Source organism: Tamandua tetradactyla, chromosome 6 (assembly GCF_023851605.1).
Source record: "Tamandua tetradactyla isolate mTamTet1 chromosome 6, mTamTet1.pri, whole genome shotgun sequence".
NCBI lineage: Eukaryota > Metazoa > Chordata > Mammalia > Pilosa > Myrmecophagidae > Tamandua > Tamandua tetradactyla.
The window spans coordinates 130010741-130035908 of record NC_135332.1 but is presented as its reverse complement, the minus strand read 5'-3'; the positions used below and the strand labels follow the sequence as shown (position 1 = coordinate 130035908).

Genomic DNA, 25168 nt, shown 5'->3' with positions numbered 1-25168 from the left:
GGTTTTGGTATTAGGGTGATGTTGGCCTCATAGAATGAGTGAGGTAGCATTCGCTTCTTTTCAGATTTTTGCAAGTGTTTAAGCAGGATTGGTATTATTTCTTCTTGAAATGATTGGGAGCCTTCACCTGTGAAGCCATGTGGTCCTGGGCTTTTTTGGGGGGGAGGTTTTTTTGCTTATTGTTTTTACTTTTTTTTTTTTTAACTTCTGTTGTATAATTTAACATACATAAAAAGCAAAAAAAGATAAAACCGTAGTTTTCAAAGCACTTTTCAACAAGCAACTACACTAAAGATACCAGAGCTTGTCATGGGCTACCATACCATCATCTCAGATTTTTCCTTCTAGCTGCTCCGGAACATTGGAGACTAGAAGGAATATGTATTTTTTATCATCACCTTTTTTTTCTTTTTTGTGAAAGATAACATATATACCAAAAGGCAATAAATTTCAAAGCACAGTGCAATAATTAGTTCTAGAACAGATTTTAGAGTTTCGTATGGGTTATAATTCCACAGTTTTAGGATTTTACTCCTAGCTGTTCTAAGACACTGGAGACCAAAAGAAACATCAATATAATGATCCATCTCATAGTTGTCTGTTAAATCCTACCTTCTCTGCATAAATCCGCCACCACCCCGATACCTCTCCCACTCTTCAGGGGTATTTGGGCCATGCCCACTCTACTCCTCCCATGTTAGAAGGGCTGTCAACAATAAGGGGTCAAGAGATAGAACTAGCTAATGTTCTGTAAAGGCTGGCCCCTCTAGGTTTCAGGACCTAACTGTTCTAGGCACCCATCTGGAAGCTGCAGGTCCCTGGAAAGTTACCCTAGTGCATAGTGCATGGAAGCCCTGTAGAAAGTTACCCTGGTACATGGAACACCTGTAGAATTGCCCTAGGTGTTCTCCAGGATTGGCTGGAATGGTCCTGGTTGGAGCCCAGCAAGCCATCATAGGCAGCAATGTCCAACCAGAGGTTGTGTAAGAGCAACCTCCAGAGTACCCTCTCAACTCTACTTGAGCTCTCTTAGCCACTGACACCCTACCTGTCATACTTCTTTTACCCCTTCTGGGCAGGATGGCACTGTTGATACCACGGTGCCAGGGCCAGACCCATCTCTGGGAGTCATCTTGTTTGGAGGTTTTTGATGAGTATTTAAATCTCTACTTGTGATTGGTTTGCTCAGATCTTTTTGCTTCTAGATGTTTTTAGAAAATTGCCATTTTATCTAAGTTGTCTAATTTGTTGACATACACCTGTTTATAGTTTCTTTTATGATCCTTTTTATTTCTTTTGGGTTCGTAGTATTGTCCTACCTCTCATTTCCAGCTTCATTTCCATTATGGTCAGAGAAAGAGCTTTGAATGGTTTTGGTTTTTAAATTTATTAAGACCTGTTTTGTAACCCAACTTGTGGTTGTATCCTGGAGAATGATCCATGAGTACTTGAGAAAATGTATATCCTGCTGTTTTAGGGTGCTTTGTTCTCTTTAAGTCTGTTAGGGCTAGTTCATTTATCAAATTATTCAAGTTTTCTATTTCCTTATTGGTCTTTCGTCTAGATGTTCTGTGTGTTGCTGTGAGTGGTGTATTGAGGTCCTTAACCGTTATTGTAGATAAGTTTATTTCTTCCTTTAGTTTTCTAGTGTTTGTCTCATGTATTTTGGGACACCCTGGTTAGGTGCATATATATTTATGATTGTTATTTCTTCTTGGTGGATTGCCCCAATATTACTATATAATGTCCATCTTTGTTTTTTATAACAGGTTTGCATTTAAAACCTGTCTTGTCTGACATTAGTATAGCTATTTTATTTTGGATACTGTCTGCTTGGAATATATTTTTCCAAAATTTCACTTTCAATATATATGTGTCCTTGAGTCCGAGGTGAGTCTCTTGTAGGCAGCATAAATAGATGGCTCATATTTTTTTGCATTATTTCTGCAAGCCTGTGTCTTTTGAAATGCAATTTATCCTTTTTTTTTTTTTTGCTTGTCATATCTTATTTTTTTACTATTTTGCCCTTTTAGTTACCCTTACTGATAATCATGATTTCTATACTCTCCTCCAAGCCTCTCTGTCCTCTTCTTTACTTTCACCCACAGGACTCCCTTTAGTATTTCTTGTAGGGCAGTCTTGTTATCAGACTCTCTCAGCTTCTGCTTATTTGCGAATATCTTAAATTCTCCCTTTTTTTTTTTTTTTGCATGGGCAGGCACCGGGAATCTCCCTTACTTTTTTGTTGAATTGTTCCTTTTATTAATACTTAGTGTCCTTCTTTGTCTCTTTTAACTGTTTTACATGTGAAGTCTAATTTGTTGGATATTAGTATAGCTACTCCTGCTCTTTTCTGTCTGTTATTTGCATGAGATATCTTTTCCCAACCTTTCACTTTCAACCTATGTTTGTCCTTGGATCTAAGATGTGTTTCCTCTAGACTGCATATAGCTGATTCTGGTTTTTTAATCCATTCTGCCAGTCTATGTCTTTTCATTGGGGAATTTAATCCATTAACATTTAGTGTTACTACTGTATGGGTAGTACTTTCTTCTAACAGTTTGCCTTTTGGATATTATGTGTCATATCTAATTTTTCTTCTTTTTACCTTTACTGATCGTCTTCCCTTGTACACTCTTCTCCACACCTCTCTCCTGTCTTTTCATATCTGCCTCTAGTGCTCCCTTTAGTATTTCTTGCAGAGCTGCTCTCTTAGTCACAACTTTTCTCAGTGATTTTTTGTCTGAAAATGTTTTAATTTCTCTCTCATTTTTTAAGGACAATTTTGCTGGATATAGAATTATTGGTTGGCAGTTTTTCTGTTTTAGTAATTTAAATATATCATCCCTCTGTCTTCTCACCTCCATGGTTTCTGCTGAGAAATCTATGCATAATCTTAATGGGCTTCCCTTGTATGTGATGGATTGCTTTTCTCTTGCTCCTTTCAAGATTCTCTCTTTCTCTTTGACCTCTGACATTCTGATCAGTAAGTGTCTTGGAGTACGTCTATTTGGATCTATTCTGTTTGGGGTACGCTGCACTTCTTGGATCTGTAATTTTAAGTCTTTCATAAGAGTTGGGAAATTTTCAGTGATAATTTCCTCCATTGGTTTTTTTCCTCCTTTTCCCTTCTCTTCGCCTTCTGAGACACCCACAACACGTATATTCGTGTGCTTCATATTGTCATTCAGTTCCCTGAGTCCCTGCTCATATTTTTCCATTTTTTTCCCTATATTTTCTTTTTCTTTTTGGATTTCAGGTGTTCCGTCCTCCAGTTCACTAATCCTGTCTTCTGCCTTTCGAAATCTAACATTGTAGGTTTCCATTGTTTTTTTTCATCTCTTCTACTGTGCTTTTCATTCCCATAAGTTCTGTGATTTGTTTTTCAGACTTTCAGTTTCTTCTCTTTGTTCATTCCTTGCCTTCCTTATATCCTCCCTTATTCATTGATTTGATTTTTGATGAGGTTTTCCATGCCTGTTAATTGTTTCAGCTCCTGTATCTCATTTGAATTGTTGGTTTGTTCCTTTGACTATGCCATATCTTCAATTTTTTTCCTACTGTGATTTCTTATCTTTTGCTGGTGTCTAGGCATTTTATTACCTTGGTTCGTTTATTCTGGAGATTATTTTCACTTCTTTTACCTAGGGTTTTTTTGCTGGATGAATTTGTTGTCTGTCTGTTTTTTGACAATCAGTTCAGCTTTTTCTGGACCACTAGCTTAGGTTTTGTTTAACAGAGGAGAATTTTTCAGTTCCTGTTTTCTTGTTTCTTGCCCTGCCTGTGTGGTGCTTTATCCACTCCACCCTTAGAAGGGTTTATTTAGGTATTATAGACCCCATCCGGATTTTCCCAGCCCAAACTGGCCTCCTGTCAGGAGGAAAGAGTCACCTGTGTCGGTTTTCCCTGAGGGTGAGACCCAGCAGGTTGAAAGACTTTCCTGTGAAGTCTCTGGACTCCGTTTTTCTTATCCTGCCCAGTATGTGGCACTTGTCTTCCTGCACGTCCCACCAGCAGAAGATGATGCAGTAACTTTCACTTTGGCAGACTCTCCCTGCTGGGGGCGTGGTGGACACAGAGGAGAGGTTGTAGGCTGGTTTTAATGGCTTCAGAAATGCCAAGCCCTGGAGTCTGAATTCCTTGAGGGAGGGATTCCACCTGAGTTGGGCTTCACCCCTCCCCTGGGGAAGGCACAGCTCCAGACAGGCTCTCACACGAGGTTGTTTCTGCCTATGCCTGGGGCAGTTGCAGCCTGAGAACCCCTGCCGCTGTATCCAAAGGCAGTCAAGCCTTTGTAGAAACATAGCCACAAAAACCTCTGTTTCTTTTTTTTTCTTTTTCCACCAGCCCTGACCCCTTGGCGCCGGGGCAAAAATGAGTGACCTCTGCTTTGGCCAGGTTCACCTGAGCTGGGGGCCTATTTTTAGTAGTCAGAATTTGTGAATTAATTCCACACTTGAAGCTTAGCTGCACTGAGCCCCTGCTGCTGGTAAAGTCTCTTTCCTTTCCCCTTTGAGAGGCAGCCTGTGGCGGAGGGGCACCAGTCTCTGGGGCTTGAGGAGCTCACGGTTCTGGGTGGGCTTGCAGATGGTCCAGCTGGTCCAGACTGAGGTATGCTGTGTGTCCGTTTACTGACGTGACCCGAGGAGCTGTTCTGTACTCTTCCTGGTTATTTAGTAGCTGTTCTGGAGGACGAACTAAATCCCACATCTTGCTAAACTGCCTTCTTGCTACCTCCCTCTCTCCCTTACTTTTGAGGGACAATTTTGTTGGATAGAGAATTCTTGGCTGGCAATTTTTCGTTATTAGTTATCTTGAATATATCATACCACTGCTTTCTTGCCTCCATAGTTTCTGAGGAAAAATTGAAACTTATTATCAGTCATTCCTTGTATGTAAGGAATCACTTTTCTCTTTCTGTTTTCAGAGTTCTCTTTACCTTTGGCATTTGGTGTTCTGATTAGTATGTGTCTTGGCATAGGTCTATTTGAATTTATTCAGTTTGGCATATATTGTGCTTCTTGGGCCTGGATATGCCTTTCTTAAGAGTTGGGATTTTCTCAGCTATTATTTCTTCAAATAGTCTTTCTGCCTCCTTTTCCATCTCTTCCCTGCCTGGGGACACCTCTTTTTTTTTTAATTAATTTATTTATTAATTAAAAAAAATTAAGAACAAAGAAAAACATTAGCACATCATTCCGTTCTATATATATAATCAGTAATTCTCAGTATCATCACATAGTTGCATATTCATCATTTCTTAGAACATCTGTATCAATTCAGAAAAAGAAATAAAAGACAACAGAAAAAGAAATAAAATGGTAACAGAGGAAAAAAAATTATTATACATACCATATCCCTTACTCTCACTTTCATTTATCACTAGCATTTCAAACTAAATTTATTTTAACATTTGTTCCCCCTATTATTTATTTTTATTTCATATGTTCTACTCATCTTTTGACAAGGTAGATAAAAGGAGCATCAGACACAAGGTTTTCACAATCAAGCAGTCACATTGTGAAAGCCATATCATTATTCAGCCATCATCAAGAAAAATGGCTACTGGAACACAGCTCTACATTTTCAGGCTGTTTCCTCCAGCCTCTCCATTATATCTTGAGTAACAAGGTGATATCTACTTAATGCGTGAGAATAACCTCCAGGATAATCTCTCAACTCTGTTTGGAATCTCTCAGCCATTGACACTTTGTCTCATTTCACTCTTCCCCCTTTTGGTCGAGAAGGTTTTCTCAATTCCTTGATGCTGAGTCTCAGTTCATTCCAGGATTTCTGTCCCACATTGTCAGGAAGATCCACACCCTTGGGAGTCATGTCCCACATAGGCAGGGGGAGGGTGGTAAGTTTGCTTGTTGTGTTGGCTGGAGAGAGAGGCCACATCTGAGCAACAAAAGAGGCTCTCTTGGGGGTGACTTTTAGGCTTAAATTTTAAGTAGACTTGACCTATCTTTTGTGGGGTTAAGTTTCATATGAACAAAACCCAAGACTGGGGGCTCAGCCTATAACTTTGGTTGTCCACACTGCTAGTGAGAATATCAAGAATTCAACTTGGGAAAGTTGAATTTCTCCCTGTTCTCACCATTCCCCGAAGAGGGCTTTGCAAATACTTTTCTACTCACTGATCAAATCACTCTGGGATTCATCGGGGCATCACTGTGGACAAACCAACAAAATCTCATGTCCTACCCAAGATTCCAAGTACTTATGGTATTCAGTCAAGCTATCTGCATAAGTTATATTAGGAAATGTTCTATTCAAAATATAAATTTTGTACCAAATAAATATTTTTTGCTTCAGTTTTATACCTAAGGTGAAATTTTACAATATTAATTACCATCTATTTTTAGCCCCCTGCAGTAATGACATTCCTTTATTCTTCTTCATGCACAGACATTTTAAAAATTTGTACATTTAGTCACTATTATTATACACTCCATTGCATTCCTAGCTTATACCATCTGGGACACCTTTGATACAGATGTTTGTGAACTTCATGTTGTTAGTCAGTTCCCAGAGACCCTGCTCAATTTCTCCCATTCTTTTCTCTATCTTTTCTTTTGTGTACTGAATTTGGGAGCTCTTCTAGCTCACTGATCCTTTCTTCTGCTTCTTCAAACCTGCTTTTGTTTGCTTGTAGTGTATTTTAATTTTCATGTATTGTGCCTATTTCCCTAAGATCTGTTATTTTTCTTTGCCTGATTTCGAATTCTTTTTTATGCTCTCCCATTGTCTTTTCTTTAAAAATTTTATTGTATAATATAACATATATACAAAGCAAAGAAGGTGAAAATCAGTAGTTTTCAAAGCAGTCTTCAGCAAATAGTTACATGAAGAACCCACTTTTTGACGTGGGCTACCATACCATCATCTCAGATGTTTCCTTCTAGGTGCTTCAGAACATCGGAGGCTAGGAGAAACATATATATTTTATTGTCACTTTTTTCTTTTTTTTAAGATAAACATATATTCAAAAAAGCAATAAATTTCAAGGCACAGTGCAACACCTAGTTGTAGAACAGATTTCAGAGTTTGGTATAGGTTACTGTTCTAGTTTGCTGCTGCCGGAATGCAACACACCAGAGACGCATTGACTTTTAATAAAAGGGGATTTATTTTGTTAGTTCTTCAGAGAAAAGGCAGCTAACTTTCCACTGAGGTTCTTTCTTACATGGGGGAAGACACAGGATGGTCTCTGCTGGCTGCCTCTCCAGGCCCCTGGGTTCCAACAACTTTTCCCAGCGTGACTTCTTTCTGCATCTCCAAAGGCCTGGGCTGAGCTGCGAGTACTGAGATGAGGAATGCCTAGCTGCTTTGGGCTGTGCTACGTTGTGCTCTCTCATTTAAACACCAGCCAATTAAGTCAAACGTCATTCATTGCAGCAGACACGCCTGCTAGCCAACTGTAGATGTAATCAGCAACAGATGAGGTTTAGGTATCATTGGCTCATGTCCACAGCAGCAGAACTAGGTGTCTTCCCCAAGTTGACAACTGAATCTAACTTCCACAGTTACCATTCCTCAATTTTATATTTTTATTTCTAGCTGCTCTAAGACACTGGAGACTAGAAGAAATATTGATATAATGATTCGGCAGTCATACTCATTTGTTAAATCCTACCTTCTCTGTTTAACTCCACCATTCTCTTTGATCTTTCTCCCACTCTAGGAGTATTTGGGTTGTGCCCATTCTAACTTTTTCATGTTGGAAGGGCTGTCAATAATAAGGGGTAGGAAGATGGAACTAGTTGATAATCTGGAGAGCCTGGCCCCTCTGGGTTTCAGAACTTATCTGGTCCAGGACCCATGTGGAGGTTGTAGGTTTTTGGAAAGTTACTGTAATGCATGGAACCCTTGTGGAATCTTATACATTGCTGTAAGTGTTCTTCAGGATTGGCTGGAATGGTTTTGGTTGGTGTTCTAGTTTGCTAGCTGCCAGAATGCAATATACCAGAAACAGAATGGCTTTTAAAAGGGGAATTTAATAACTTGCTAGTTTACAGTTCTAAGGCCAAGAATATGTCCAATCTAAGGCATCCAATAAAAGATAACTTGTTTAAGAAGGCTGATGAAGTTCAAGGTTTTTCTCTCAAGTGAAAGGGCACAGAGTGAACACAGTCAGAATTTCTCTCTCATCTGGAAAGGCACATGATGCACATGGTCAGGCTTCCTCTCTTATCTGGAAGGGCACATGGCGAACATGGCGTCATCTGCTATCTTCTTCTCTTGGTTTCCTGTTTCATGAAGCTCCCCGGGAGCTTTCCATCTCCATCTCCAAAGGTCACTGTCTGGTAGACTCTGCTTCTTGTGGCTGCATTGTTCTCTGCTCTCTCAGAATCTCTCTCATTCTCCAAAATGTTTCCTCTTTTATAGGACTTCAGAAACTAATCAAGACCCACCCAAATGGGCGGAGACACATCTCTCCTAATCCAGCTTAACAACCACTCTTGATTAAATCACATTTCCTGGGAGATGACCTAATTATAGTTTCAAACGTACAATACTGAATAGAGATTAGAAGAAATGGCTGCCTTCACAAAATGGGATTACGATTAAAACATAGCTTTTCTAGGGTACATACATAATTTCAAACCAGCACATTCTACCCTTGGGACCCTAAAAAAGACATGTTTTCCCCATATACAAAGTATGTCCATTCCATAACTATACCAGAGATCCTTAAACCATTTTAGTAGCAATACAAATGAAATACAAAGTTAGAAACAGTGCAAAAGTTAGATGCAGGCATGGTCTGTTCTAAGGCAAGGTTCTCCTCTGGCTCTGGACCTAAAAAAAACTCAAGACAAGTTATTTGCTGCCAATATACAAAGGAGGAACATTCATAGGATACATATACCCATTTCCATAGGGAGGAAGGGACACAGGGTTCACTGGACCTACACAGTTTGGAAAACCTACAGGGCAAAGACCATTAGATTTCAAAGAATCATTTATCTTCAGGGCTTCTGAAAGTGGCAGTCCCACCCTTTCAAGGGCCTACACAGAGTCCTGCCTCTCTCCAAATGCAACCTTGGGGGATATTGGGGAGACTACCTTTTTCTTGGCTCCACCCTCTCCAAGGATCGGGGCTGCATCTGAGCTCTTTGCCATCTCTGGGGCACATGCTCAAACCCTTTCCATGTGATGGCAGCCAGGCTCTCCCCAAACCCCAAGGAATGTGCTTCACCCTCTCCAAGGCCTGAGGCGGCATGACTCTTCCACTGCAACAAGGTGAAAGGCCCATCCTCTGCCTTTGGGGCAAACTCATCCTCTCCAAGGGCTTGGGTGAGTTCGCTCACCCTCTCCAAAGGCTTGGGTGGTCTGTTTTCCTGGCCCGAGGTTTCTTGAGTTCAGACCTGGCCTCCATGGTTTTGCCTCTGAAGTTATTTTTCCTCCACTGTGTCCCTTTTCTGAACCCCCCAGCACAGACTGGCAGTGGCTGTGTTTATACAGTTCCCACAGCATTGTTACTGGTTTTCTATGCAGTAGCGTATTCTGATTTTGTTGGGTTGCATGTTCTATAATGTATGTTAGGTCTAGTTGGTATAGTTAGGTGTAGTTGGTATATAGTGTTATTCAAATAACTTAGCTGGTTGAACATGTATAAAATAGCTAATTTAAAGTTCATGTCTAGGAAATACAATGTGTAAACTTCCTCAGGCAGTTTCTTTTTTTTTTTTTTTTTTCAGTATATGGACCATATTTTGTTCCTTTGCATACCTTGCAATTTTTTTGAACTGTTACAAAGTGGCAACTATAGAAATCAGATCCTTTTCCCTTCCCAGTATTTGTTGCTGTTGCTGCCCTTTTTTAGGTGTTTACTTTTCTGAATTAATTATTTAAAGTCTGTATTCTTTGTTGTGTGGGGCTCCTGAATTCTCTGTCCCATTGGCTTAGTAGTCACCTAATGATTGGGCAACAATTTACTTAAAAACCTGGAACCAAAAGATTTTCCAGTCTTTGCTGAGCAACTCTGTTTTGGGGTACACGTTCAACACTCAGTGAGATAGTTTACAGGTTTACTTTAGCCTTCACTTCCTGCTTGAGTAAGACCCAGGTCAAGAGGAGGCTTAGGGCCTTCTCAGGTCATTTCTGAACATGTAAACTGCCCTGAGTATGTGCATGGCTTTCTAGATTCCTGGGAATATGTTGGTTTTTGAGATCCTTATGGAGATGTTATTTCCTAGCTTTTTCTTCAAGTTTTTTGGTTAGTCCATTTTTCACCACAACTGTAGCCTACCACATTAGCCTATAAACATTTTCAACAGCTGCATCCCAGGAAGCAGTTTTAGCACTATGCCTGTCCTGAGTTACTTGGAAAAAAAGAACAGGCTTTCTGGATTTTGCATTAAAATATGACTAAAGCAGCATTTAATATAGGGCTGATTTTCCCTACAATTTAGCATTGTGAGCTCTAGACAGTGTTTCTTCTAATCCTTTTGTATGGTTATTTTCCAAGCCTTGGGTGATACTTCACTTGGAGGTTGTAATTTCTATTCAGTTAAAACTCAATGGTGAATTTCTCCAGTTCTCTGTGGTTCTAGACCTGGGTAGCCCTCTTCGCTCCTATACTCTGCTCTGCGACTTGATACCGCTGGGCTTTGCAGTCTTTGCCATCTCCATGTTGCAGCCTGAGAATTTCGCTAGGTGGTAGAGGCAGTGATAGGGCTCCACATCTTCTGTTTCTTTTCACTCAGGTATCACCCTTGTCTAATGTCTAATATCCAGTGAGTAAACCTGATCTCTGTTACCCCTCTTGGCTAGAAATATCTGTTTTACTTAAAACTTTTCTTAAAAAACCATGCAAACTTGTTATAGATAGTAGACACTTTGGAATTGAAAAAATAAGTGTAAATATGGCAATAAAGATTACTTAGGATCCTATCTTCCTACCATCAGCTCTTGTAGATAGAGGCATGAACAATTTTATGTGAGTAAATACCAGTCTGATCAAGGGGAGAATGTTGGGATTTGTCCATAAGCTTCTGTTTGCACTCCATATGTAACAGTTAAATGTAGAAGATGATTTTATTCAGAGCACTGAAATTATCAGATAAGATTAGAACATCAAGTTTTTAAAACTTTATGACCCCTCTAATTAATTGGATTTGGGCTACTGGGTAAGTGTTAATGGAAATTAAATGAGTATAGTCTGTAGAGCTGTGTGTGTATGTATGTATGATTTAAATAATAATTTTTTATCTTCAATAAATATATCAGTCTACAAAAGATTTGGCAAAGAGGCTTTAAACAGAAGTTGTACTAGTTAAGGTCCTTTTTTGATATAATTATTAGAATCCCCAGAAATTAGTAATAAAAATATTCAGGAGTGGGAGTTGTTTATTATAAGAAACTGTTATATCTCACAAATTCCAAAGACAGTGTGTTTTGGGCCTCAGGAAAAAACTGATTTGATTGTTCTGAGGCTTCATTAATTGTCTTTCCTCTCTGCTGTTCTCTATAAATCTTTCTCGCTGAAGACTCTGTATTGGAAATAGAATCTGGGTTTATGCATTGTTCAGAAGACCTGCTAGACTAAAGATGGAATATCTTAGACTCAGTTCTTTGAGAAGAAACACAGATTGTTTCAGTTTGGGTCCATTGTCCAGCCATGGGTATGGGTACAAACTCATAATTGAGAAATGTGATTGTTCTTATGAAAATTGACAAATGTATTTTTTCTTACTATAAAAGTACAGATGTGGGCAAGAAGCACAGTTCCCAGAAAAGAGAGAATGTGAAAACAACACAGTAATTGTTCAATTGTAAACTTTTATATTTTATCCTCGAGCCATAAACATGGTACATAATCTGTTTTCTTTCTTAGGGAATTCACCACTTTCTACCTTGTATTATAGTTACACATAAACATGTTCTATCTCTCTAACTAGAATGCAGTTTCCTCAAGGGACATGCCCACTTTTCTTTGTATATTCCATTCATTTAATACAGTTTTCATGCTCAGTAACTTTTTGTTGAATGAGAATTAACAATGAGGAATAACTTTTACTTTGTATTGAATGAAATAGAGTATTAATATTCTTATATTTATTTTCTGTTTTTTTAGTGGTATGCAATCTGTATTAGTGATGTTGGAGATTATGAAGGAATCAAGGCTAAAATTGCAAATGCCTACATTATCAAGGAACATTTTGAGGTAATGTTGAATTATTAAAGTTCTTAGATATAAGGATTCAGTATTTTTCTTAATAGATTCGTTTTAGTTATCTGTTGCTGTATGCAAGCCACTAACAAGATGGCCTCTCATCTGCAAGGGCTTCTGAGCATTGTGTTCTCATTGTTTAGTAGTCAAGTCCAATCTTCTTTACAACACGGTAGCTGGCTTCCAAGAGTAAGTATTCCAAGAGAAAAGCTCCATTTCACAAGCATTTTTCCTATTGATGTAAACAAGTTATGTGGTCAAGGCCAGAGTGTTTCTGAGGGGAGGGTACATTACAAGTTTGTGAAGACTAGGAATGTTGTCCATTGCAACAGTCTAACACAATTGACATATATCCAGTAGTAATAATACTATTTAAGATTGTGATCTATGTGTTTTGTGTATATTTTTTTTCATATTCCTGTATAGTTTGTATATTTATGGTAAGCTCTTCCTTAGGTGCTAGATTTTTATGACATACATACATAGTACTCCATTCTCCTCAAAAAAAGCCCCAGCAAATTTTTCTTTTTTGGTATTGTAGAGCATCTTAAAAAACAAAAAGAAAGAAAAAGAAAGTAATGAAAACATAATTAGGGATAATGCCAGATATTCTATCCAATAGATTTTTAGAACTGTATGTTCATAATCCCAATTCCTAGTTTATATCAACAAGGTAAGAAAGAACATAGGATTGGAAGTCAGGAAATCTAGCTTCTACTTGAGATATTGATATTATTTTCCCTATATATAATTTAAAAATATATATTTTTCTCATTTTATAGTCTTTGAAATCAGATTGCGTCTTTTTTTTTTTTTTAATTTTTTTTTGCGTGGGCAGGCACTGGGAATCGGACCGGCGTTTCTGGCATGGCAGGTGAGAATTCTGCCACTGAGCCACCATTGCACCACCCAGGTTGCATCTTTTAATTAGTGATATCTTACAATATAAGGGCAGTATTTTTTTAATGCAATTTTATTGAGGTATATTCACACACCATCCAGACCATCCAAAGTATACAATCACTGGCTTATATTATCATCACATAGTTGTGATACATCCCCATAACCAAAGCTAGAGCATTTTCATTACTCCAGGAAATAAATAAAATTAAAAAGAAAAACCAAATCCTCCTGTACCTCTTATCCATTACTGACCTATGGAATTGGTATGGTATATTTGTTACTGTTGATGAAAGAGTTCTAAAATATTAAAGCAGTATGGTTTTTTCTTTCATAGTGTATGTAAAATAATGGTGCGTCATTTTAATTTAGTTAGTATCATACAATTTATGTTATTTTAGATTCTGTGAAATATAGTAATTCGCTCAGTGGCATTAGATAAATCACATATTCTTTCTGTGCTTTAGGAGGTACGTGACAATTAACTTTCAGTGTGAATAAATATTGTAGAAAATACACTAATATATATTTTCCTTTCAGTTTAAAGGAATAATGTAGGCTATAGATTACTATTTTTTTTTACTTTTTTATTGTTTAATATAACATATATACAAAGCAAAGAAAGAAAAAAGAAGTAGTTTTCAAAGCACTCTTCAAGTGGATACAGGATAGATCCCAGAGTTTGTTATTGGGCTACCATACCACCCTCTCAGATTTTTCCCTCTAGCTGCTCCAGAACATTGGAGGCTGGAAGGAATAAATATTTTTTTTATCATTACAATCGACTTTTTTCTTTTTTTTTGGTGAAAAATAACATACATACAAAAAAGCAATACATTTCAAAACATAGCATAACAATTAGTTGTAGAACAGATTTCAGAGTTTGGTATGGGTTACAGTGCTACAATTTTAGGTTTTTACTTCAAGCGCTATATGATACTGGAGACTAAAAGAAATAGTTTAATGATTCAGCAATCATATTTGTTTGTTTAATCCTACTTTCTCTGTATAATTCCACCATCACCTTTGAACTTTCTGTCTCACTCTTTTAGGGTATTTGGAATATGGCCATTCTCACTTTTTCTCGTTGGAAAGGGCTGTTAATGATATGGGATAGGGAGCTGGAACTAGCTGATGTTCTAAAGAGGTTGGGCCCTCTAGGTTTTCAGGACTTATTTGGTCACGGAACCCATCTGGAGTTTGTAGGTTTCTGTAAAGTTATCCTAGTGCATGGAACCCTTGTGGAATCTTATATATTGTCCTAGGATCTTTAGGATTGGCTGGAATGGTTTTGGTTGGAGTTTGGCAAGTTATGGTAGCAATATCTAACTGAAGCTTGCTTAAGAGCAATGTCCAGAGTAGCCGCTCGACACTGTATGAACTCTCTCAGCCACTGATACTATATTAGTTATACTTCTTTTCCCCCTTTTGGTCAGGTGCAATTTTTGATCCCATGGTGCCAGGGCCGGACTCATCCCTGGGAGTTATGTCCCATGTCTCCAGGGAGACTTTGACCCCTGGATGTCACGTCCCATGCTGTGGGGAGGGCAGTGATTTCACTTACAGAGTTGGGCTTAGAGAGGGTGAGGCCATATCTGAGCAACCAAAGAGGTCCTCCAGAAGAAACTCTTAGGCATACCTATAAGTAGTCTAAGCTTCTCCACTACCTGCGTAAACTTCACAAGAGTAAGCCTCAAGATCAAGGGTTTGGCCTATTGATTTGGGTGTCCCTAATGTTTGACACAGTGTCAGGGGATTCCCTGATGGCTGTAGATTATTTTTGAAACAATGTTTTACATAAGCTTTCAAATGTACATCAGTGTAAATATATTGAAAATGACAACATTTTTCATTTACATAGTAAAGATCATTAATTCATGCTATTTCAAATTTGACTTCTATCATTACATCTAAAGCCATAAGGAATTATTTTCTTTGGATTGTTTTTAAAAGACACTTAAAATTAACGGCAGGAAGGATTATAGAAAAAAAAAGTTTACTTTAGCACAGCCTCGCAACCCATTCCATAAGAGAATAAAACCCTAATTATCCTAGGCATTCATTGTATGTGATGAATTACTTTCTCTTCTATACATACAGGATGGGAGTAACACGTTATAATTCTTGGGAAAACTAAGAAAGTAGTCACTCATTATTTTTTGTGAAAGTAGTCACTCATTTTTTGTAAGGCTTAATTCTCTATGGACACTTCAGATGGGAAAGGTTGCTTAGAGTATAAGCTCTCTAGCCTAAGCTTAGAGAAGCTTAGCCTACATACAGGTATGACGAAGAGTTACTCCTGGAGAACCTCTTTGGTTGCTCAGATATGGCCTCACTCTCTCTAAGCCCAACTCTGTAAGTGAAATCATTGCCTTCCTCCCTATGTGGGACATGACATCCAGGGGTGAAAATATTTAAGTACTTTAAAATATATTATGTTATGAATAATTTCACTGTATTTAAGGAAAAGTAAAAATTAGGTTAGTGCTGATTCTTACTCCTATTTTTAAAGCAAGACCACTGCCCAGTTGTACTTGGTTAGCCTTATTCTAGCTGCTGCCTCTACCACTACTATTAGCATTGAACAATGTAATGAATTGTCTGGTACTTACTAAAAATGAAAACCATAACATGATGGTGATAGAAGACATGTGCCAGGCATTGTGCTAAGTACATTGAGTTATTCACTCAATTAATTTTTACTACAACCCTAGGATGCAAATTATTATTTTCTACATCCTTTAAAAAGCAAACTCAGATACAGTGAGAATATAGAACTTGCCAAGGTCAATAAATTAGAGGTCACTGAGTTGTGATCCAAACCCTAGCATCAGAGGTGATGTGTACCTCACAATAAAAATATTTGAAATTATGTACCTCACATTACCAAACTAAAAATGAAAGTGTGAATTTATATAAAGAACAAAGTTGAGAAATTTAATTAATTTTTAAATTATTTTATTTGTAATAGGATTAAAATTAATCAGTGGGATTTCCTTAATGCTTTCGACAAAATATTCTTAAAATTTATTCTGTAGTTTATGCTTTACATTAATTCACATACACTAGTTAGTGAGTGAAGTTCACTAATTTCACACAGAAATAGAAATTAGGGAGATTTTATCAACATATTTTACACTGTACATTCTATTTAATATATTCCATGAATACAGAGTATTTATTTTTTGTTTGGTAAGGGCAGATGAAGAAGTTAATGAAGTTCTATATATAAGAAAAAACTTTCTAAATTTATTATTTTTTTAGACAGAATACTTTTTATTCAGTATTTACATAGGACTTGCTGAAAAAGGACTTCCTGCTTGTTTTACCCTTAATCTAGAAGAAATACTGAGAGCTTCAGATTATTATTATTTCAAAATTAGCTTCATTTAGTTTCTGAACCTTATAGAATAGTAAATAGTATAAGTCGATTTACAGTATATTGAAATGAATGTGATGAATTAAAGAATTAGGAGGAAGAAAGTTGATATTAACTATCATAAAAGAATTGAAATGCAGGTTTAGAATTTTTTTTTTTAGTCATGGTGTCTCCAGCAAACATAGTAAAGCACTTATTGGTGTTTATAAAACAAATATGGTTTTCTTCTTGTTTCCTTTTAGAAAGCAATTGAACTGAACCCTAAAGATGCTACCTCAATTCACCTTATGGGTATTTGGTAAGAAAATTTCTTTAAATACTATTTCAGTGGTATTTAGTATGATCTTATTTTGTAGTCTGTATAAATATCTTTTTTGTTGTATATTAAAACCAATAATGTAAAATATTTTAAAATTATTCAACAGAGGCTAGAGGGATAAATTCAGTAAATTAGCACCTATACATGTATTTTAGAAAATACTAAATTTGATTATGGTCATGCTAAACATTGTTATTCAGATTATTTAGAAAGATGTACTTGTACTTCAAAGGCATTACAACTTTTTGTTAGATCTTTAGATTCCCTTTGTTAGAAAATACTTTTCTCATTTACCAGGCTAAATAAATTGAATTAATCTTATTATAGTAAAGTAAGAGGCCTCAAGAGGGTTTCTTCACATATTCAGAGTGTCTCAGTACAGTCTGGTTCTCGAAGGAACAATAATAATTTGACTTACAGTATCTTTATATTTTTGTGTGATGTTGTGTCCAACATAGATGAGGGTGCATCAATCTCTTAATTGCTGGTTTAAGAGGGTTTCTTGAGACAAGTTAGCTACTGTTTTCTTACTGTGTATTCTGCAGAGCTAACTGTTTATTGTGATCTAACAGGGGTAACAGTATAAATAGTTCTATATCAACCTCATTTAAAAGAGAAATATCCCTCAGGATGAAGGACAATATTAAATTAACAGATAATTATTGAGGACTAGTGATAATCGAGGGACAGTCATAAAGTCAGATGCCAGTGATCAAACATCTGAGGTACAGTCTTTGCCTCAAGGAATTCAGACCCTAGTCAGAGATCCAGTACTTTTTCCTCACTTATTTCTAACAGTTATAAATATCCTTGGATTTAATCATCTGCCTCACATATTGAAAATGTAGACTTAAATAGCTGGTTGTCATGGTTATTTTTGCATATTATGTTTATCATTTTTCTTAATTCAGAGTTGTTTTTCTTGCCTGGAAAATAGTGGTAATGATAATATCTCATAGTTGTAAAGAACAGATGAGAGTGATAATATATGTAAATCACTTAGCTCAGCATCGGGTGCAAACTGAGCTTTCAAATGGTGAGTGATATATTGTATTATCATTACTACTACTATTCCTTACTGTTTGTATTTAATCATGTGGTGCAGCCCAACTGATGGATTGAGATAAGTTAGTCTCTAGATAATTCACTATGACTATTAGCCTACTGGATATCATATAAAGCCCAAATTTCTTTAAAACAAAATAGAAGAAGATTCTTTTTATAATATCTATTAAGATGTCCAGTTCTCTTTAGGAGAAAAAAAAAAGAGCTTCAATTCAAATGCATGAATGTTATTTTATTTCCATATAGGTGTTATACATTTGCTGAAATGCCTTGGTATCAAAGAAGAATTGCTAAAATGCTGTTTGCAACGCCTCCTAGTTCCACCTATGAGGAGGTAGTGTGATGTCCTTTGTTAAGTTAGTACCGATTTCTTAACTACAGCACCATTCTACAGTGTCCACACATCTGTAGCTCTGATTCACTGAGGGACTTAAACAAGTTTCTCAAGATCTATTTCAGCTATCTTATCACAGAGGCTTATTGTTTTACTTACTATTCATGACTGGTGAGTGATTCTTTTTTTTTAGGCAAATAAGTGGCTGATAATGCTGGTATATTGTCAGAGTTGTTCATGGCTAAAATAATCTTCATTTTGTTTGAAACCTATACCTCATAAAGGAGAACAAAAAATATAACAAAACCCAGCATATTTTAGGCACATTCTACACAATAGAATAAAATCATTTATCCAAAAAGTAACAAAACGTATTTATTTATATTAGTATAGAAACGTTAATCATAACTTTTTGTTTTAGGTGCTTCTGAAAAGTTCATATTCTCATTGATAGTGCCTTTTGCTTTTCCTGTTAAAAATGAAATTTGAAAGAGATTTCTAGATAAACATTTTGAGTTTACATATCACAAAGATAAATTTCAGAGTAAGAAATACGTAATTTTAAAAAGTCTCCCAATACTTACAACAAGGAGCTGTTTTTTCTTTCTGGAAAGCTGTAGTGTAGAATTTATGTAAAGAATATTTAGTTATATAATTAGACCATAATTGGTTATTAAATAAATATTTAATACTGTTATTAAAAAGAATGCATTCTAAGAAAAAAGATATAGTCAGTTCTATTACAAATTATGTTTCTAGAAACCATTGCATAATAAAAACAATGTAAGTGCAACAGATAGTTAGCATTGAGTTTCAGACTCACAATAACATTTTCTGTAGGAATTTCAATAATAAAGGACTGAGTAAATCCTGCTTTAGAGTTATCTATTTTTTAAAAAAATATTTAGAGAAATCTTCATAAACCTACAGTTCATCCATAGTATACAATCAGTGGCTCACAATATCATCACATAGTTGTGTATTCATCACTGCAATAATTTTTAGAACATCTTTATCACTCCAGAAAAAGAAATAAAAAGAAAAAAGAAGACTCTCATATATATCCCTTACCCCTCCCTCTCACTGACCACTAGTCTTTCAGTTCACCCAATTTTTCTTTACCCCTTATCCTTCCCTATTATTTATTTATTTATCCTTTTTTTTTTTTTCCCATGGGTAGGCACTGGGAAGCAAACCTGGTCTCCAGCATGGCAGGCGAGAACTCTGCCTGCTGAGCCACTGTGCTCCGCCCTATCCTAATTTTTTTACTCATCTGTCTATACCCTGGATAAAAGGAGCATCAGACACAAGGTTTCACAATCACATGGTCACATTGTAAAAACTATAGTTATACTGATTTATTTAGTTCTTACTAGTAGTCACTGTTATGATTTTAAAAAGAAAAGTCAAAATAACTAGATTGCCCATGAAGTTTTCTCTTCTCTGCATTTGGTTCTAGTTTGATACATGTTCTAAATAGCAACCAAGTTATTGCCAGGAGTTGTCTGCATATTGTAATTCTGTTCTCTGATGATGTAATAGTGTTATGTTCTATTTGGCTTTAACACACTCTCACTGTTGAAGAATTGACTTTTATTTTAAGATGATTTAATTTACTTTCTGACTTGTATTAAATTCAGGAATAAAGTGATTTTTTGAGAAAATACTTATCAGTTTATATTGAACATGTTTTAATTCTCATGTTGGGATTTTGTGTTTTTAACAGGCCCTAGGCTACTTTCACAGGGCAGAACAAGGTAACACACTTTTGATTTCATATATTAATACAATTAAAACCACACTAAAGAAATTGTATGAGTGCTGAATATATACAATAGGAATTTTAAAAATAAGTATTATTTATTCTGATATAATTAATTTTTTTCACTAGATATTGTGAAACAAATTTTAAGGTCTTTATCAAGTAAAGATCACCTGAAATTCAGGAAATAGGCTATTGTTTAATTTAGAGCTGCAGTTCTGAAATGGTCCCTTGTTGTATGTAATTGGATTCTCCTTTTTTAAGATGACACTTAGATAGGTAACTGTCTTATTTAAGATTACATAGCTAGGGTACACTGGTGGTTCAGTGGTAGAATGCTTGCCTTCCATGCGGGAGACCCAGGTTTGATTCCCAGACCATGCACCACCACCACCACCCCGTCCTTCAAAAAAGATTACATAGCTATTAGAGATGTTTAAAGTGGAATCCTCTGGCTTTAAACCAGGGCTGTTTTTGTTCTATTGAAGATGTTGTCTTCATAATTGAAGAAAAGTTTCATGTCACTCTTGCCTTAGAAATGAACAATATACAAAACTGTCCATCCTAAATGTATCCTTATAATATAAATAGCACTATGTAAAGAAATAAGGATCATAAGCATATATATTACCAAGTACACCAATAAACCATTGGAAATACATTTCTGTAATATTTAATCAAAAGAAAATTGAAAAGACATCATGTTTCTTAAATTAGAGCTCATACATACATGGGTTTATTCAAATGCTTTCATGATACCAGTTTTGCTTTTTTTTAAAAAATCATTTCTTCTAAATTAACTGAATTGTGTCTGAATGTTAAATATCTCTATAATTTATAAATATTGATTTGTTCTTGTTATTGCCTTCTATTGAGAGCCTGCTATTATGGCACTGTTTTACATACCATAATTATGAATCTGAGAATGAAATTTTGTCAGAGGGGTTTAAAAGTATAATCAGAAAGTAAAAGAATAAGGTATTGGAGACTTAAGGATTGGGGGTGTTGAAAAAACATGATATTTTCCTCAGGAAGCTAAGATAGTATTTCAGTCACCCTTCATGTCTTACTTACCTTAGAGGTCATTTTCCTCTAGGTAGCCTTTTCTTATGACTCAAATCTGGGCTAGATGCTCCTCCTATAACCTTGCACCTTTAACTTCTTCCATCATGGACTTTATCACTACACATTATAAAGATTTGTCACCTGTCTAAGTCCAGGAGGATTGGGACTTTGTCTTGTTCCCAAATGCATCCTCATTGCCTAGTGAATTTGTTCAATGAATGAGTAAATGAATGTACTTAGCTCCAAGGAAACCTAAACACATTAACGTGACATCATGTAAATGTATTAAAATAAAAGAAGAAAAACAATTATGGGCTAAGGACACGATGAGTTAATCATAAATTGTAGCCAGGAAGAAGGATGTTTTGAATATAGAGGCTACCATATTATTAAAAGGAAACCATGTCAGGAAGTAATGAAGTTAGTGAGACAGTCTCATGTTTACATTCATAAGATTTTTGATCATGCGTGTTACTTGGCCAAGAATGTTCTCTATTTTTCTGTGAAAAATCCTATTCATCCTCTAAAACTTCAGCCCAGGTATCTCTCAGTTGTTATTTTTTTTCCCTCATAGCAGTATAAAGTCGTACATCTGGTAAGTATTTCTTCACTCTGTCTTATATTTTGTTGCGTTTGCTTCTCCTTTTTCATTGTAAATTCTCTCAATGCTTAAGTATAGTAGACATTCAGTAAATATTGATCATAGGTATTTATGAGACGTTTGGTCATGATTTTATCCACTAATTCAGCAAATATACATTGAGTGCATGGAATTAGAAGAGATTAAAAAGAAAATCCCTTTCTTTATGCAGTTTACATTCTGTTAGGATCCTCAGCTTCTCATTTATAAAATGGACATAAACTCGTTTTATAAAATTTTTGCAAAAATTAAAAATGTAATACAGTGTCTAGAATATAGTAGGCACTCAATAAATGGTAATTATTATTTTACAAATAATTGTCTAAGTTATGAAGAACTGACAAAACAGGACTAGCTGACCTCACAAATTTATCATTGGGATTTTAAGTAAAAAAAATTTTACTTTTAAAAATAAATAAAAGCAATATTAAATCATTTGAGATCAATTTGTTTTCCTTTTTTTATACACAGTGGATCCAAACTTCTACAGCAAAAACTTGCTTCTTTTAGGAAAGACTTATTTGAAGCTACGAAACAAAAAGCTTGCTGCTTTCTGGCTAATGAAAGCAAAGGACTATCCAGCACACACAGAGGAGGATAAGCAGGTAAATATTTCTAATAATGTAAAATAGATAGGTTTCTGTGGAGGGCAATTGAATAAAGGCAAATTAAGAACTTCTTTAAGCATGATTATCTAAATGCAATGTGAATTCACTGACCTATACACTGATTTCTTATAGGAAATGCTTAGTTTCAATCACCAAATAGATGTTATGAATTACTTGTTGCAATACATAATATTCCTGTTTGACATATACAGCAGATCAAATAAGATTTCTAAAAGATTAGGTAAAAGGCAAGGGATGTGTACCAAAGAGGAAAATTTTTCTGAGAGTTTCATTTTGTCACAATCATGAAATTTTCTTATCTTCAATCCTGTTTTAGAACCTCTTAGAAATTACAGACCACTTTACAAACTTCATTTTTACAAGTTAATTTCTATGTTATATTGCTTATTTAAAACATACATTTTTCCATTTTAGATACAGACAGAAGCTGCTCAGTTGCTTACAAGTTTCAGTGACAAGAATTGACAACTTTTCAGAGAAGAAGGCACATGGAATAATTTGACTTTTCATCAAAGATTAATACATTAATTATAGCTATTCTTTGGCTGTTTTCTCAGTTCTTTTAAAGTTTTGACCATTTAGCAGATTAAATATACAAAGTTCTAAGTTTCTTCGGAAATAACAAGATAAAATAAAAACAGTATAAGAACGGTAGAGGTAAATCTCCATGATTCAGCGTCTCAGATTATTTTGCAGCTAGGGGACACCAGCAACAGTAAGTGGTTTAGGATTTCTAAGGAGGATTCCATATAGGTGCATATAGGGGGAGTACATTTTCATGTTGGAATGATTCAAAGTTGGGATCTTACAGAAGATGATGCAGTGAAAGGTAAGAAGTTAGAATGTTAAGTTTCTTGGTATAAAGTAGTTAAATGATGCATCTTGCAGCCAACCTGCGTAAGGGAAGAAGTCAGCAGAGGACTGAAAATGGAATAGTTTCCTTTTTAAATGTGGAGTATTCTCACAAGTGGATTGAAAGTTGTCAATAGGTAAAACCCAAATTCCATTCTGTAGTGGGGAGAAAGAATACAGAACTTATGGGTGAAGTGGAAATTAAGTTGTTTTAAATAGGCAGGCCAGTGTTACTTACTTAAGGCTGGAGTGCCACCACTGCAAAATATTAAATTTTGTAAACAAATAAGAGTGTCTCAAATACTACTTAAGTAGATCTGCGTTTATGTGTACTTGGATTTTCCCAAAACGTTTGTAAATCCTGACATTACAATGAACTGTGTAGGTCTGTACTGTTTGATTTCTATTGTAAAATTTTAAACAAAGCAGCGAGCACTATATACCCACCACTTCACTTTAACAATTGTTAATATTTTATATATGTGTATATATTCATAAATATATTTCTGAATCTTTGAAATTAGTTGCAGGCATCATGACATTTCATCCCTAAATATTTCAGCATTCATCTTCTCAGAGTAAGACATCCTCCTGCACAAACACAAATCCATAATCATTACTGCGAAAATTAATAATTTTGTAACATTATAACTATATTCACATTTCTTCAACTGTCCCAAAATGTCTATTCATTTTTTAAATATCAGGAGTCAAAGATCATAAGTTGCATTTTATTCGCCTCTTTAGTTTCTTTTATTCTAAAACAATTCCATGTTTTTTATTTCCCCCCCGGAAATTTTTAAAATTGTTTTAATTCGAGAAGTTGTAGGTTTAAACAAAATGTAAGAAATAGAGCATTTCCATATAACCCCCTACTGCTGACACTTTGCATTAGTGTGGTACCTTTGTTAAAACTGATGAAAGAATTTTCAGATTGTATTATTTAGTCCATAGTTTACATTGTGTATTCTCCCCACACACACACCATATACCATAACTTGCAATTAGTATGGTACATTTATTATAGTTCATGAAAGAACATTTTTGTACTTTATACAATTAACTATAGTCCTATATATAGGACTATATACTATATATAGTATATAACTTTATATAATTAACTGTAGTTTATATGATGTAAAATATATCATTTACAATAGATTTCACTGTACTTTATACAATTAACTATAGTCCTATATATAGTACTATATACTATATATAGTATATAACTTTATATAATTAACTATAGCTTATATGATGTAAAATATATCATTTACAATAGATTTCACTGTTACACAGTCCTTTGTTTTATCTTTTAAATTTTATTCTAGTAACATATATACAATCTAAAATTTCCCTTTTTAACCACATTCATATATATAATTCAGTGCTATTAATTATACTTACCATATTGTAGTACAATCACCATCCATTTCCAAAATTTTACAGTCAACCTAAGTAGAAATTCTGACAAATTAAGCATTAACTTCCCATTCTACACCCCCAACCTAATTCTAATACTCTACCCATGTTCTAATACTCTAGAATGTAGAATCTTCTAAATTCTAACCATGAGTTTGCTGATTCTAATTATTTCCTATCGGTGAGATCATACAATATTTGTCCTTTTATGGTTCATTTCGCTCAGCATAAGGTACATTCATGTTGTCGCACGTCTCAGGACTTAATTCCTTTTTATAGTTGAATAATACTCTATTGTTTATGTATATAGCACACTTTGTTTATCCATCACTTGATCACTTGGGTTGCTTCCATCTTTTGGCAATTGTGAATAATGTCGCTATGAACACTGGTGTACAGATACCTGTTTGGGTCCTTGCTTTCAATTATTGTAGCAGAGGAATTGCCAGGTCATATGGTAATTCTATACTTAGCTTTCTGAGGAACTCCCAAACTGTCTTCCATGTAGCTGTACTGTTTTACATTCCTATTACAATGAATGAGTGTTCCTATATCTCTGCATCCTCTCCAACACTTACAATTTTGTTTTTTTGTTTAATAGTGTCCATTCTAGTGGGGTG

At 35.4% G+C, this 25168-nt stretch overlaps 1 protein-coding gene across 6 annotated transcripts in view; it reads left to right on the top strand.

The window, feature by feature from the left end:
• RMDN1 (regulator of microtubule dynamics 1) overlaps positions 1-24279 on the top strand; it is a 65303-nt gene extending 41024 nt beyond the window's left edge. For 4 of the 6 annotated variants that reach the window (XM_077167140.1, XM_077167138.1, XM_077167136.1 and 1 more), the window contains 6 exons: positions 12086-12175; positions 16703-16758; positions 18091-18178; positions 19905-19935; positions 22117-22250; positions 22689-24275. In XM_077167140.1, coding sequence (XP_077023255.1) covers positions 12086-12175; positions 16703-16758; positions 18091-18178; positions 19905-19935; positions 22117-22250; positions 22689-22739 — 450 coding nt within the window. In that variant the 3' untranslated portion in view covers positions 22740-24275. Of the gene's footprint in view, positions 1-12085; positions 12176-16702; positions 16759-18090; positions 18179-19904; positions 19936-22116; positions 22251-22688 lie in introns of all 6 variants that reach the window. The other 2 variants (XM_077167135.1, XR_013178323.1) reach the window with 2 other exon arrangements.
• The last annotated feature ends 889 nt before the right edge of the window (positions 24280-25168 follow it).